General features: G+C 50.4%; 1 protein-coding gene across 1 annotated transcript in view; it reads left to right on the plus strand.

The window, feature by feature from the left end:
* Nucleotides 1–16,343, plus strand: part of WSCD2 (WSC domain sialate O sulfotransferase 2) — a 129,746-nt gene extending 113,403 nt beyond the window's left edge. The window contains exons 8-9 of the mRNA XM_019632837.1: nt 7,478–7,678; nt 14,273–16,343. Coding sequence (XP_019488382.1) covers nt 7,478–7,678; nt 14,273–14,625 — 554 coding nt within the window. The 3' untranslated portion in view covers nt 14,626–16,343. The remainder of the gene's footprint in view (nt 1–7,477; nt 7,679–14,272) is intronic.
* The last annotated feature ends 350 nt before the right edge of the window (nt 16,344–16,693 follow it).

The raw sequence follows: 16,693 nt of genomic DNA on the forward strand, positions 1-16,693 counted from the left end.
TGCGGGGGCTTTATTTTCACTTCATTCACAGATGTTTACTGAGCACCGCTATGTTCTGATGCACTTCCTAAGCTTGGCTTCCCAACAGGCATTTATGGAGTGCCAACTGTGTGCCACATACTTCGTGTAGGTCAGATTGCCACAGGTGTTCTCTTGGCCATCTAGGTGCCAAGAGCTGTGCCAGGTGCTCCATTTTTATTTAACACTGCACAGTAAACCTGGGAGGTAGGGTGACGGTACCATTTCCCAGATATAAAAACTGAGGCCTGGAGAGGAGAAGTCACTTACCCAGAGTCACGCCGATCTTTTTCAGTGGGCTGATTGGCAGTTGCATCCTAGCGTTTCCTGGTTTCAAAGCCCACACTCTTATTACTTCACCACATAGGCAAGAAATCCCTGGCGTTTCTTACTGAGGAAGTGGAAATCTTGGATGAAATGCCCATGGAGTGTGAAGCCCTCTTCCAGACAAGGCGGAGGTGGGGGGCAGGTATCAGTGAAGCAGGGGCTCTGCATGGGAGGGATTTTCAGTCTCCATGTGGAGCGGCCCTAGGCCATGAGTCTTTGTGTCTGCAAACCAGATGATGACTGCTTCTCAGCTGTGTGACTTTGAGCAAGTTACTATACCTCTCTGATCCTGTGTCACCATGCACAAATTAGAGATAACAGTATGTACCTGGTGAGGTTGTTGTGAAGGTTAATGAGTTGGCATATGTAACATGCTTAACACACAGTAAGTGTTCAATAAATGTAGGCTGTGCATGCTATGGTCTGGGTGCCAGGCACTGGCCAGGAGCAGCTTGGTGGTGACAAGAAGCCATCCCTGAACCCCAGCTCAGGGAGAGCCAGGGCTTATGTCTGTCTGAGGGTAAAAAGGGACAGGTCAAAGGGTGGGGTCAAAGGGTGGCAAGGGGTAGGGGCAGGGGTCCGCCTTAGAGTCCTGACTTTCTGTATATGTATGAATTTTCAGTTTTGACTTAAGCAATCATTTGTTGAGCTTCTCTTATGGATGGGGCTCCAAGCTGTTGCATGTTTATACCAGGATTTGAACCCAGGCCTTGCTGTCAACAGTATCTCTGCTCTTAACCTAAGCTGTGCTGGCTTTATGGAAGTCACTGGGAGGATCCCAAGCACATTCCAGAATGTCTCTGGCATGTCCTGGGGCAGTGGCTGGAGAAAGCAGGCTCAGAAAGCATCCTGTGGCTGGTCCACATTCTAACCTTCCTGGCTGTGGCTGCAACCCTAGAATGTCACAAATAGAAGGGTCCTTGAGGACCATTTAGTTCAGGGATCCAAAGTAGTTTCATCTCATGTGTCAGTTCCAATGAATCCTTGCTTTAGGATAACAGGTGTTAAGAAGGATTCTGAGGTTCTGTTCCCCCTCAGAAACAACATGCCTTAATCTAGTGATGCCTGTTGAGGGGGAAGAGGGGAATGGTAGCCTACATGCATGCCAGGTCTTTACCATCTCTCATTTAATGCAACCTCCTAACTTCAGAAAAAGGGAAACTGAATCTAAGATGGAATCAGATCGAATTTTCAATCTGGACTCTGTTACGTATCAGCTGTGGAAACTTGGGCAAGATTCTTCACCTCTCTGAGCTTCCATTTCCTCATCTATAATATGGGGATGTCAATACTGAACTCACAGAGATTTCGAAAAAATATAGTAAGACAATGTGTGTGAGGTAATGTGTGATTCTGTGTTGTAAAACATACATTATTTTTCAAATGACATGTAACCAGGACAGTCAACTATTCTGTCCAAGTCAAAGCGTGTTGGTTTCCATGATGTGTCTCTACACATTAGAATCGCCCAGGGAGCTTTAAAGTCCTGATGCCCAAGCCGCCCTGAGACTGTTTCCATCAGGATCTTGGGAGTGGCCAGGGCACCAGTGTTTTTTCAAAGCTCCAGGTGACCACCGGAAGGTGATTGTGGTGCAAAGTCAGAGTGAGGCCCTTGGCCCTAAGCTAGGAACCCAGTATTCTCACTTCCAGACCCACAACATTCAAAAAACTGGTCTTTGTTCTATGTTTTCTATACTCAAGTCTTGGGGAATATCAAGAGTTGATAATTAATTGAGTGAGGTGTCTACTAAAATTTTAACAAGGAAGGAAGGGAAGAAAGAAGGGAAGGAGGGAGGGAGGGAGAGAGGGAAAAAGGGAGGGAGGGAAAAAGGGAGGGAGGGAAAAAGGGAGGGAGGGAGGGAGGGAGGGAGAAAGGGAGGAAGAAGGAAAGAAGAGAAAGAAAGAGAAAAAGCAAGCATCCACCCTCCCTGGCTCAGGCTGTGTCATGTTTCCTTAAGTCCCACAGAAAAGGCGGGGGTTTGGGGCCCATCACAGGCCCCCGAAGCTTTGAGTGCAGCTGCTTTTGACTTGGGCCTTAAAAATATTGGGTTGTTGGAAAAGTCATGAGGCATTTTTGCAACAAAAAACATAGAAAAAAGCATGTCTTGACTTTTCCGACAACCCAATACTTCCTGGCAGAAAACAATGAGCTCTCCCTCAGAGTTCAGGGCTGACAGTGGGGTGCAGGCAAAGAGGGAACTACCGCCCCCCCAGTAGCATCAGGCAATCTGGCCGACCCCCAGGTCGTCCTGCCATCACCTTTGCAGCTGAGAGATGCTTAACTTAATGAAATCCTCAAACCTGATGGGTCCTGGAGCATGGGGGGAGGGGGTGTGGTGCCCGAGGGAGGGGCAATTTGCCCCCATTGGGTGGCAGCCCCTTTCATGCATCAGACTCCAGGTATAATAAGCAATTTGTAGTTGAAAAACACACCAGACATTGGCACATGCTGTCTCCTCTCCTTGGGACATCAGTCCTGTTGTCCCACCCTGATTCTCACTCATCTGCCTGGAACCTGCCCCCGCCCTCACAGGTCACATCCCCTTTGCAATGTCTCTGGCAGACGTAGATGTCGTTCTCTTATCTTTCTCGTATCCAGGGCATTCCTGCGTCATGGCCATTGTTATTATTCATGTATTCATGTCGCCGTTAATAATACTAATAATCGCGGGCATTTATGGAATGTCTGTGATGGGCCCAGCGCCCATGACAGGTGATTTATATATTTTGTAACTCAGTCTTGGGGTGTGTGCACAGAAGGTGGGTAGGACTTCCCCAAAAGGACAGGAGGGAGCCCCAGGCAGAGGCCGTGGTATGGACAGAGACCAGATAAGGGGGAGAGGGAGTGACACAGCGTGATGGGTGAATGAAAAGAGTTCGATGGTGTTGGGTGGTGAAGAGAGTGGGGGCTGCGAGCATGAGGCAGGAGGGGCAGACAGGACTGGACCAGGCACAGCCCCTGGAATGCCCTTCTGAGAGCTGTGCACATTATCCTGAGGGCAATGGGCTGGTGGGGGGGAGAGGGGGGTATAGAGAATTTTAAGCAGAGAAGTGGTGTGAAATACCCCTCTGGCCACAGAGGTAGGACAGGGGACATTTAGCCTGCAGGACCATCCAAGGGAACAGCGGTGGTGGGGAGGAGGGGACAGTGGGAGGAACATTTAGGAGGTCATTGATTACAAGTGGGGGGGGGCCTCAGCGATGGGCCCGGAGGGGGGTGTTTTTGTGTGAGCTAATTGTCCAATGACTCTAGCTGATGTATATAAGCCCTTTAGAATGTCCTCCCTCATCCCTGCTACTAACTAGCTGGAGAACTGATGTCATGCCCCCCCCCACTTGAGACCTCCATTTCCTCCTCTGTAACAAGCACGTGTCATGTGGGTGATCCCCCAGGGCCCTCCTAGAACTGCAGGGCTGCCTGACATTCTCATCTTCCTCCACTTTCTCTGCAACCTTTTCTTACTTCATCCTGGCAAAAGACCCACCCCACCAAAGGGCTGTTGAGTAAAGGAGGGAGGGAATCGCATTAATGAATGAATGAATGAACAAACAAACGAATGAACCTTTTCCTCCCAGAATCCAGGTGTCTGTCCCACTTGAGTTTTGCCTTCTCTTCCCTGACCCGGGGAGTTTGGCCATGGCACATGGTTTTCTCTGTGACTGTCCATCTGCCCAGCTGTCTCTTTCTGACTCTCTTTCTCTCTCTCCCTCTCCCTCTCCCTCTCCCCCTCTTTCTCTGTGTCTCTGTCTTGTTGTGTCTCTGTCTCCCTCTATTTTCTATCTTTGTGTCTCTGTCTGTTCTGTCTCCTTATTTTGTTTCTATGTGTTTCTCTCTCCCTTTCTACTCCTTTTTGTCTTAACCATCCCTCTCTCCAGACATCTTCCTGTTTCTGTCCTTTGTATCCCTCTTCCCTTCTCCCTAGACTTATTGTCCATTCTCTGCCTCACTCCCCATCTTGGGGACCCCACAGCCCTGAGTCCAGGCTCAAGCTCTGTGGCCTGTCAGGTCCCAGAACCCGGATCTCTGAGTAGCGAGGGGCTGAGACGACAGCCCAAAGTCGGACAGGGCCCTTCTTAGCTGCCAGGTGCCCACAGATGGGGCAGGGGATTGATGAGGCAACCTCTCAGCCTGGCTGACACAAGACAGGAATTTCTGAGGACTGCCTCAAAACAAACCCCATTGTTCCTGGAGGACCACCAGTCTCCAGGGTGCCCATGTCCAGAGCCAGGAGTGGGCCTTTCCTGCCGTACGTAGTAAGCTCCAGGGCATGCAGAGATGTGGAGTCTCTGCCACTGCCTTCTCTGTGCCTCAGTTTCCCTTACTGCAAAATGCATAGGCAACTATAATATTGGGGAGTATGAGGAAGAGGAGAAAATCTGTCTTGTTCTTTCTGTGGCCTAAATCCACAAGGTCATTTCTACAAATTTTAGGACAATTGTCCAGCCCCTAGAGTTTGAGGGTCATGTGGGGACCCCAAATAAGCTGTATCTTTGTGACCCTTCAAAGTTAATGATTGAAGTGTTCCTTATTTACTATGTAAAGGAGGTGCTGGGTCCTGTGTCAGAGGACGGTGGAGATGGGCGCCCCCTGGTGGCGGAGCTCAGCAATTCCGCTCCGGCCCCAAGCTTGCATCTCTCATTCCTCTGCAGTTACCTAGAGTGGCCTCCTTAGGGGACAGTTGAACACCATCTGTTGTTTCTCAGGCAAGCTCGTTCTGTGTGGCTTCTCAAAGCCTGCTTTCCAGACATGGGACTCTTCTCTCCCTGGGAGACATTTCGCTAAATGCAATTTTCCTTACCTCCCTACATGTACAGGGCTCTCCACAGACTAACTCCCCAGGCAACCAAAATCTAGAATCCGGAGCAGATCTCTCCCAATGTTCAGAGTTTTTCTGTTTTGATCTTGATAAACACTGTGCTAAATTGACTCCATCGTGGAACAAAGAGAAGTGATTCTCACAACGCATGGAACCAATTTAAACTAGTTTGACTAATCTGTCATGTATCTATTTTTCTTCTCTGAGAATCTGCATGGGTGCTTGCATACCCCTTGCCTATGTTTTACCATTGCTGTGCTCATAGTGAAATGGATTTTGCTGAAGATAAAATGAAATCATAGATGAGAAGTCCTTTGTCCATGTCATGAAGAGCTCTACCAATGGAATGCATGACCACATGACATGAAATTGTTTCCAGTGCTGCCTTGTGGGTAAATGTTTGTGTCCCAAGCTCTCTCTCAAGTTCCCATACCCCATTCCTCATTGCCCTCAGGAAGCAATTTTTCCCAGGATACTGTGCTTCCTATGGGCCTCAAAGATTGTGAGTTAATGTTTTCTCATGGGTACCAGCCAGTGTTAATTTGCAAGGCTAGGCTAATCCTTTCAACTTAGCTTGGCAAGTCCCAGGATGGAATCTGACTGAGGAAATCACATTCCATTCCTGGCTCTTCTGCCTCATGGCCCTGCAAGGAGGGCTGCACCTCTCTGAACCCGGATGTTCGGGAACAGGAGGAGGTACCATGCTAGCCTCACCTTAATCCACATAAAAACCCAGAGCACAAAGCCTTTGAAACTCTTGTGAGTGGGCAGGGAGGGAAAAACTTACTCCAGGTTTGATGAGGCAGGATGAAGTCTCATCCCAGGATTTCACCTCAAGACTTGTTCTGCACTAGCTGCCATTTATTAAAATCTTACTGTGTGCCTCATTGATTTCTCATATCAGCCCTGTAAAGGAGAAGCTGCATGGTTCCATTTTACAGATGAGGAAACTGAGGTCCAAATTGATGACATGATGCCCAGGATCACTCATTGAGTTGAGAACAGAGTCAGTACCTTGAAAGACTAGTACAATAATATTTCGACTTGGCTTTCAAGATGCCATCCAAATGCCTTAGCTTTCGTGAGAATGGGAGGCTTAGATGGTGAAGAACACAGTCTTGGGTACCTGGATGGCTTGGGTTCGAATCTCAGCTCTGCCTCTCACTACTTCTGTAACTTGGGCAAGTTCGTTGATGTCTCTGTGCCTCAGTTTCCTTATCTTTAAAATCCCTCATAGGATTGTTGAGAGAATTGAGTTGCCTAATGTATGTAGAGGGCTCAGACCAGTGTCCAGCACAGAGTTGGTGCTATAGAAGCATTCCCCCATTCTCCAGCTACTCAGAACTTCTCTCAGTTACTCAGTTTTTGAAATGAAAACCTGATCAAGTCTCTCCTACCTCTTGCTTAAATCCTTTTTAGGGACTGCACATTCCTTCTGATCTAGGACTGAACTCTTCATCACATCACCCACAACCCTCTCCAGCCTCACACTGGAGGGTGTTTGCTCTCTGCTCTCACTTAGCAGTCACTCTGAGGTGGTACATCTCTTCCCACTGACCACAGGGCCTTTGTACTTGCTGTTCCAACCACCTAGCCCTTCTCTCTTGGGCTAGTAAATTCCTCCTCATCCTTCAGTTCTCAGTTTAAGCATTTCTTCCCCCAGAAAACCTTTCTGCGTGCCACCTGACCAGGTTAGTGATCTTGGCTAGGCTGGCTGGGCTGCTCAGCTCCAGACTCCAGGTTGAACCCACATCTATTTCATGTGTCTCATCTGAGACCAACAGCCCTCCATGGCATGTCCTCATAGTGATTGCAATAAGCACACAAGAGTGAACAGAAACATGTGGGGTACTTTGAGACTTTGGCAGAGACCCACCTCCACCCTTATTCCACTGGTCAAAGCAAGTCGGATGGCCGTGTTCAACATCAGTGGGGTGGAGATGTAGACTCCAACCAAAGAGGAATCAATTCTCCATCATCCAACACATCACTGTCAGGCCCCTCTCACGGCACCCAATCATGAATGCTTCTGTAGCACTAACCATGACAGTGACTTTACATTCATTTGCATCACTACTGGAATAATCTGACTCTCAGAAACGGTAAGACCCATGGAATTTTATGCAAATCACTTTACCCCCAGCTCCCAGCACAGTGCCTGGCACACAGTAGGTGCTCAATAAATATGCGAGTAAATGAAGTCGTTAATGAGTGAAGGCATGAGGACTCCTGAGGTGGCTCAGAAGGGGGTGCGGTGGACTTCTTGCCTCCCGCAATTTACCTGCCATGTTCCCCACCCCCTCGGTTGTGGGAAGGGTTTAAAGGTGAGAGGGACCACTGGCGCAGCGGGAGGACCATCTGCATCAAGACACACGAGAGCGGCCAGAAGGAGATCGAGGCCTTCGACGCTGCCATCCTGCTCATCCGTAACCCTTACAAGGCCCTCATGGCGGAGTTCAACCGCAAATACGGCGGCCACATCGGCTTCGCTGCGCATGCCCACTGGAAGGGCAAAGGTACTGTTTGGGAGAGGAGGGGCCGGGCCTTGGGTGGGGCCGGGGGCAGTGCTCTGGGCCAGCGCTGTTTTCGAGGAATTCAGGAACGCGTCCTTACAGGCATGTGTGTGAGGCTCCCGTTCCTCAGCTGATCGCCAGAGAGGTGCGCTTCCCACACCCCAGCATCAGCCTCTGGGAGCTGGGCTATTATGGTAGCACCAGTGGTAAAGAACAGAGGTTTTACAACAAGGCTGTGTGGGTTCAAACCCCAGCTCTGCCACTTCAGCTCCCTGAACTTAGATTGTGCTATCTATAAAGTAGGGGATAATGATTGTTGGGGTGGGGGGAGGGCTCTAAAAATTTAACCCTTTCAAGTCAGTAGATGTGATTCATTATGGAAATGGAGACCCTCCTATGGGATTGATTGAAGCAGGTTCAAAAGCCCTTTCCTGGAAGGGAGTCAGGAGACCTGAATCCAGCCCAACTCAAGGTCAGCAGCTGAGTGGCCCTGAGGTCACCTGTGAGGTCCCAAGAGATCACTTACAGAGCATCATTTTAATGAAAACCCTCAACAACTCTGGGTTGGGAGGCTCAGGGAGGTTAAGTGACTTGCCCCAGGTCACACAGCTGGGAAGTAACACTGATGGCCCCTGAGCACTGAACTTCATTAAGATGACCTGGGTTTGAGATTCAACTCTGACACTTATTAGTAGATAACTGCTGTGTGAATAAAAGTTTCAAGGAAGGGTGGCAGCCCAGGGCAGTGGTGAGAACTTTGGAGTCTGACCCAATTTCTGCCATTGGCCATCTTGGGTATGTTTAACCCCCCCCCCTGGGCCTCAAAAGCCCATGTCAATTATCACCATCACAAGAAACACCCATGAGTATCTTAAACACCCACAAATAACGCATTTTTTAAAAGATGGGACAAGCTAAGTTGAGGGGACAAGCTAAGTTCAGGAAGGTGAAGGAGTGTCTCCAGAAAGTGGTAGAGCTGGGGTTTGAACCCAGGGAGTCTTGCTCCAAAGCCCCTGCCCTTAACCACTGTGTTAACCCATGATAATGGAGTAGGTGAAACGTCAATGGATGTGAATCACCCAGCCCAGAGCCTCTGACACGCAGTAGGTGCTCTGTAACTGTGATCTCCTCCCAGCTCATCCAGCCTCAAGCCCAGCGGTCCCTCCTGCTCCTTTTAACCCTCCCCCTGGCTCCCAGCTACTCCAAAACCCCAGAGAGGACCTGAGCGTGGCAGGATGATGTTAATTCAGCGATCCACTAATCACACCCTCAACAGTGATGTCATTGATTAAAATTCTTGGCCTGCCTGACCAACTGGTCTCTGGTTTCCTTTCCCTCACGGAGGCCCATCTGTCCCTCCACTGCCTGGCTCTCCCTCTCTGAGGAGGTGGAAGTTGGACAGGTGGTGACATTTGCTCCCTGGTTCCCAGGAGTGAACAGGCCTCTGAATTATTTATTTGTAGAACAATCGACAGTGAACACGGGTCAGAGGCAGGCTGAGATGTCTGCAAATGCAAATGGCAGGAGCCAGTCCCGAGAGCAGAGACTATGCTTGTCGAGCTGGAAAGGACCTGGAAGATCCCTGAACCCAGTGGTCCTCAGCCCCGGCTGCACATCAGAATCCCCAGAGCAGTATGGGAAAATCCCAGGGCCCAGGCCATTTTCTGGACCATTACTGGAGTGGAGCCTGGGCATCAGTACTTTTTAAAGCTCCCAGCTGCTTCCACTGTACATGCAGGACTGAGAACCACTGATGAATCCCCTGTTTATTAATGGGGAAACGGGCCCATAAAGAGGCAGGAACCTGCCAAGGTCACTCGGGCACATAGTGGCAGGACTAGAACCCGGCCCTCCACTTCCCAGGCATCCTGCTGCCGCAAGTGAACAGGGAGGGTCTCTCTTGGGAAGTTCATGGGAGACCAGGCACTTAGCCTTTATTATTTCATTTAAACCTTCTAATTACCAAGCAGGTAAGGAAAGTATCCATCCATAATCATCCTAACATTCCATTTCACAGGTGAGAAAACCATCCCAGGAAGGGAGCAAGTCCCGTAGCTAAAGCCCCAGGTGGGATTCAAACCCAGGCATTAGCTACTCTCTCTTATCTGGGGGTGTCGCTGACCTCCTGATATATTCATTCAGTGGTTCTCCTCTCCTGGCATAGCCTCTTGTCTCATGTTCAGACAACTTTAATTCCCGGGAGCCGCCTTGCCTTTTTTTTTTCTTATTCAAGACAGCTGGGAGCTTTAAAACCCAAAGGTAAGGGAGGCGCCAAGACAGGCTGAGCCAAGAGGCTGCAGGGGATGGGAGCGAGGGGGCTCCAGCATAAGCATCTCATAGTGGGGGTCCCCACATGAGTCTGAGATGGGGGAGTGTGCTTCTCCCAGTGCCTCCTCCCAGACCTGACCCAGGTCTTCAAGCGCCCAGGCTGAGACAAGCCCCACCGTCTCCACCCGGCCCATTCCTCTCATTTTGTTAACATCTGGCCCCCCGTAGGCACTTCAGCTTGAGACCTTAGCTGTAGGGCCCCTGCACCAGCAATGTCAATATCCTTTGGGAACTGGTAGGAAATGCAAATTATCAGGCTCCACCCCAGACCTGATGACTCAGAAACTCTGGGGGGTGGGGGCGGGGAGGCAGGGCCCTGCCATCTGTGGTTGAGCAATCCCTCCGGTGTTTCTGCTGCACCCTTCATAGAACCACTCCTTTAAATCCTTGCAGTTCCAAGTGTGGCCTGTGGATCAGCAGCATTGGCTTCACCCGGGAGATTTTTAGAAAAGCAAATCTCAGCCCCCACCTCCCCATACCCCCAGGCTCTACTGGATAGTAATTAGCATTTTAACAAGATTCCCCCGGAAGCTTTGCGTGCGCTGGAAAGTTTGAGAACGGCTTTAGGAAGCCCTCAGCCTAGAATGTGAGGGTCGCCCCCCTCAGAGCAGAGGCCACCCAGCAGTTGAGCATGTCCACCCACCCTGCCCTGTCCTCTCCCAGTTATAGCGCCCCACCCGCGAGTTTTTGTTCCATCACGTTAATTTTACAATCTCCCTGGGGTGGGTCCAAAGCAAAGTTTTATGTGATATGATTACACAAGGTGAATTGTCCGGGATCTGTTTAATGAAACAAGAGACCGTGTTTAATGATTCCGTGGGGAATTAAGTTCAGTTAAGCTATTAATCAGACCCCAGTTCCTCCCAGGGGCAGGAAGATGGGAGCGAAGAGAGGCCAGCCCCATGCCCTGCCAGCCCCACGTGGGTGACAGTTCCGCTGGAACCAGCCCCCCCCCCTACTGGTGGTCCACAGCTCAGCTGCTTTTATTGCCCAATTTAAAGGCAGCAATCAATTACCGGAAATCCTGAGTTAACCGAGGGCTTTTGTTTTTCATTTTTATTCTTCTCCTTTCCAATGAAGTCATTGAAGAGCTTCAAGTGGGGAACCTGTGCTGCAGTGGGCAGGGGAGGAACATCAGCTGCTGAAACCCCCTGAGTATCAAATATGGTGTTGGAGGGAAGCTCTGATCAAAATGATGGGGCCTGCGGGGGGTCTTGGAGATGCTGGGGGTGGCCAGCATCAAGAATAATTGTAACGGGAGCTAACATGTATCAAGCACCTCCTGTATCCCAGGCCCTGTGCCAGGGTCTTTGCAAATCTGATTCCATTCCATCTGCACGGCCTCTGGAATGCAGGTCTTAGCACAGTCACCATTTTGCACATGGGCAACTGAGACTCAAGGAGATCGACTCATGTCCCCAAGGTCACACAGCAAATGGAGAGAGGGAGCTGGGTTTTGAACACTGGCAGTCTGACTCTAAAGCTATCTGGGAACAGACCCCAGGTCTTAGACAACACCCGGAGGTGACATGAGCCGTAATAGAGTAGGGTCTGGAGCGAGAAGAATGCCTGAGCTGATCGGCTCAGGAGCTCTCAAAGGGTTTGCTAGGAGGGCGGAAACCTGGCTCAGTCTGGGACAGACCGGGGTTCAAATGCTGCTTTGGATGCCCACTGTGTGACCGTCAGCAAGTGGCTTTATGCCTCTGAGCCCCCTTTCCCCTGTGTACAAAATGGGGCTAGTATAATAATTCCTCCTCTCCAGTCTTCTTGTGGGCACTGAATGAGATAATGCATGCCAAGTGCCCAATACAGCCCTGCTCAGGCAACAGATGTTCCCATCCCAGGGAGGTTTGCAGTCAGTCAACAGGATGCCGTGTCATCTCCATCCCCCCTGCATCTAAAGCTAGGGGGGACCCGGACCGCCATGTAGAAGGGTCCTTCCTTTTCTTTGAGGACCACCCAGCTACCACTTGAGATGGTCACTGAGTGTCTGAGTGCCATCTGCATGCACCTGGGCGTCTGCCTTGGGAAGAGCAATTGTCCTGAATCACCAGGGGTGCTGTGAGGTGACTCAGGAGTCGGGAAATTCTGAACAAGAAAAAAAATTTAAAAAGTAAAATAGACTATATGTATACACATGCTAAGTTTTTTCTAATCACCCAGATACATCTGGTCTTAAGCCATTATAACAGTATGGGCCCAATTAACCAGATAACATTGTAAATAATATATTTTAAGGATAAAAAATACCCTTGTCACCAGCATAAATATTTCCCAAGTAGCCATGGTGTTCCAGGGGGCCACTGGGAGAGCAGGAGCCCCACCGCAGATTCTGATGTGTTCTGCAAAGAAAGAGGAGTCCTTTATCACGTTGCAACGTGGCAGTTGGGAATTTCAATTTAGTTCAACAACCATTTATTGAGCCCCTGCTGGTGTAAGGCAGTGGGAAGAAGTGGTGGGGGAGGCTGCTGGTGCCTGGGGAAGATCAGGACCTGGAACCAGGCAGGCCTGGTCTGGATGGTGAGTCCTGGCTGTGTGGCCTTGGGCAAGTCACTTCACCTCTCTGAGCATCAGTTTCCTCACTGGTGATAAGTGAACCATAGTCCTTTCCCTTCAGGGTAGTCGTTAGGATTAAATGACATCATGGGTCCCCATTACCCAGCAAGGCATGAGGATTTAGTTATTAAGAACCAGCTGGGCTCCCCAGCCTAGCTTGGGGTGACTTACAGCCCCTCATTCAATAAACAAAGCCTGGAGGGTGTGAGAGGTGTTGTCCCCCTGTGAAAAGCAGAGGGTCTGGCTTCAGGGTTTCGGTGTGCCTGCCCTGTGATTTTCCAGCTGGGGCTCAGAATTAAGGCTGGAATCCCTTTCTCTGTCCCCACCATCCTCCCTGACACCCCCGTCTTCTCCCCCAGTAACCCTGCCTTTTAGGCTTCTTCTATCCAGTTTCAGCAGCCCCAGGGAGCCGGCTGGCTGTCTCATTGAGTTCCTCTCCAGGGCTCCCCGAGAAATTCTATTGTAGCCTGTCTTTCAAGTCAGAGGATCCCAAACACAACCCTCCCAATTTTGGTGACAATTCATCCTGTCATTTTACCATAGCAAGGTAACAAACAGCAGAAAGCAACAGTACGCGATTCTCCAATTCAAAGCAAAGAAAGAAAGGTAGAACACAAAGGTGGAAAGATGACAATAGAAATAATCTGACTTTACTATGCCCAGCCCACAGTATGTTGGGCAGTCAGATAACATACGTGGAGGGTACAGCGGAGGCTGTGAAGTCCAGAGGGGGGACCTGCCTGAGGCTGGGGAGTCAGGAAAGATAGCATCTTACCTGAGACCAGGGTACTAATGGTAATAATAGCCAGTGTATACAGAGCACCTACTGGGTACAGGGCACCATGGTAAAAACTTTATATGTTTTACCCACTTACTCTGTACAGTGGCCCTGTTATTATCCTATAAGCAGATACTATTACTACGACACAGGACAACTATTACTACACAGGATAATGTGGTAGTGAAAGCCCAGACTTTGAAGCCAGACTGTGCGGGTTCAAATCCTGGCTCTGCCAGTTATTAGCTGTGTGACCTTAAGCAAGTTACTTAACCTCTTAAGCCTCAATCTCCTCTTCTAGTAAATGAAAAAAATGGTGATACCTGCCTCATAGAGTTGTTGTGAGGCATAAGTGAATTAATAGCTATATTAATGTATTTCCTATAGTCTATATTAATACCGGGGGTGCCAAAAAATGTATACACATGACTTGTATTCATCTTTGATTATTGGTATATATTGAGTATTACAATTTTAATACCGTTTTTTCCTTTCTCAAAACGTGTATACATTTTTTGGGCACCCTGTATAAGTATACATTAAAATACAAAACGTTACTCTGAGCAACAGTGGTTCGAGTCCAGCCTGAGCTGAGCAGCCGCTGAGCTGCCAACAGGTAGCAGGATGGCTCAGCTAAAAAAAAACAAAAAAAAACACAAAACGTTAGTAACAAACATTTCTATATAAGGCTCTCTTTGGTGTAGTAAAGCGCCAAACAAATGCCATTGTTATCTTCAAAGAGAAGGAAAGGCTAAGGATATTCCAGGCAGAAGACGCAGCCCTGAGGCGGGAGGAATCAGGGGATCTGCAGATCTAAAAAGGACTTAATGGCGTCAAGGGATGCTGTGAAGGACCTGCAGCCACCACCAGCGCCGTCAGACCCGCGTCCCTCGAGCCCTCCGCCTCTGACTCTGCCGTCTCTCCTCTCTCCACAGAGTGGCCCGAGTTCGTGAGGAACTACGCCCCGTGGTGGGCCACGCACACGCTGGACTGGCTCAAGTTTGGCAAGAAAGTGCTCGTGGTCCATTTTGAGGACCTCAAGCAGGACCTGTTCGTCCAGCTGGGCCGGATGGTCAGCCTGCTGGGGGTGGCCGTCCGGGAGGACCGGCTGCTCTGCGTGGAGAGCCAGAAGGACGGTAATTTCAAGCGCTCGGGGCTCCGGAAGCTGGAGTACGACCCCTACACGGCAGACATGCAGAAAACCATCTCGGCCTACATCAAGATGGTGGACGCGGCCCTCAAAGGGAGGAACCTCACCGGCGTTCCTGACGACTACTACCCCAGATGATGTGTTGGGGTGCGGGGCTGGGAGTCCTGACCAAGCAGGAGACTCGAGACCCTGGGGACCCCTGCCGTCCGTCCGTCCTCTCTCTGGGAGGGGACAATCCCCTTGGCTGCTCTTGGCCTTCAATGAGTTTCCTGCATGACAAAGGAGGCTCGAGGGGAGAGATTGTCCAGGCACTCCCCACCTGCTCACTGCCCCCCCCCCGGTTGGAGATGGAAGAGGCTACTGATTTGGGGAGTCCCAGCCACATGGACCCTCTTCTGTCTCCCATGTCCCTGCCCCCACCACTCTGGGTTCCCCCTTGTGGGAGGGAGGGCTCATGGGTGTCTTGGAGACATGGGTGCCTCGCCGCAGGTGTTGAGAACCTTGACACGAGAGCTGAAGGGACTGTTGTAAAAAAGTAGCCCCAGACGCTCTACCCTCCTGGGCTGAGCTTTCATAGCCTCCCCTCCCCTTCTCCACCCAGGAAGCACTGGCACCAAGGTTCATCCAGGCCACTTGTTTGAAGATTGCTGGGAAGTTTCTCTGTAGCCTTAGGTTTCGGGCGTTCTGGGTGGGGTGGGGAAGCATTGGTGCTCGCAGTAGGTTCGTTGTCACCGCCTCACGGGGTCCCTGGCATCATGAGCCCACCCCCAGGTCACATTGCTCCTGAGAATCAATCCGGTTGCCCGTCCACTTCTAGGGCTGGAATTCTGCCCTTTTCTTCCCCTGCTGTATCCAGGAGGTAACCGTGGGATCACTTCCAGGGTTCCTCAGACACCAACAGTTACGCCATGTGCAGAATCTGAGTAAGAAGGAGCGCCCCAATAACACATCTCTCCATTGTGGGGTCCGACATGGGTCTTACACTGCCCTCTGACCCCTACCTGTCCAGGTGAGAGAGCAAGGGTGCCCCAAATCAGGTGGAACCAAACCCAAAAGAGACCCCCGACACACACACACCCCTTTCCTTGATCATAGCCCAACGGAGCCAGCTTCCCTTGGGGGCCCTTTAAGGAGTGAAATGAATGGGATGGCCTTTCATTTCCATGCAAATGCTGCTCCCTTGATGCTGAGACATCAAACCAAAGGATTCCTGAGGACCTGAATCTCTGATGATGGATCTTAGAAAGCATTGATCCAGGATCCCATGGCTTCCCCCACCTGGGAGACCAGTGGCCTCACCCCCAGCCCTCACCTGTGCTCCCGTACCAATCTCCACCATGTAGATGCAAAAGCCATAGGTCACAGCTCTTTACTATTCTGTCAGGAGCAGCCCCCACCCCAAGCAGCCCCTCTGAAGCCTTGGGGTGCAGGTACATGCTGGTTCCCAAATAGCCAAGAGACTATGGAGAAGGCGAGTGTAAAGAGATATATTTTTTTAAGAGGAATATGACTAATACATTCCGCCCCTTGGGACCTGGCCATGCAGGGAAGAGCCTCTGTGGTTCTCTCCCTGATCTCCTCATGTGTAGGATCTGGGCCACCCCAGGGCCCAGCCAGGGGGCTCTGAATGTATTTTGTACCATGTTTCTTTCCCCCAGGCTGATTTCTAGTCTTCTTTCTCAAAGCAGTAGAGGGCTTGGCCTCCCCTCCCACTCAGAGGTCGGCTCTCTCCGGGAGCCTCTTGGTCCAAGGCCTGGGCCAGTTCTTTGCTGGTGGGCCCCTTGGGCCACAAGCCTCTGTCTGATGATTCCTCAGGTCAACACCATCATTAAAAGTGAGTTTTGTTGATAATTCTACCACGTGGTTGAGTGTTTTATCAGGCGAATTCACAAATGGGATGTTTTTCTGGGGTGTGTGTATGTGTGTGTGTGTAGAAGACAGAGAATTTCTGGGGTGCTTAATTGCTTTTGTGTTTGTAACTGCCTGTGAAGCATTGTGTACCTCTGTGTGTAAAATCTTCTCTGTCTTCAACTGCCCTTCTGTGTCTTGAGACTGTACCCGCTCCCCCACCCCCCTACTGGCATGGGGGGTACATTTCTAATGTGTCGGTGTGTGTTCCTGTGTGTGGAATTGTGCACATGTGGAGGAGGAGATGGCCGGTGGCTGGTGTGTATAAACCCCACGCATGAGAAGGCGCCTGTCTGTT

This window comes from Hipposideros armiger, unplaced genomic scaffold, assembly GCF_001890085.2.
Source record: "Hipposideros armiger isolate ML-2016 unplaced genomic scaffold, ASM189008v1 scaffold_1185, whole genome shotgun sequence".
Taxonomy (NCBI): domain Eukaryota; kingdom Metazoa; phylum Chordata; class Mammalia; order Chiroptera; family Hipposideridae; genus Hipposideros; species Hipposideros armiger.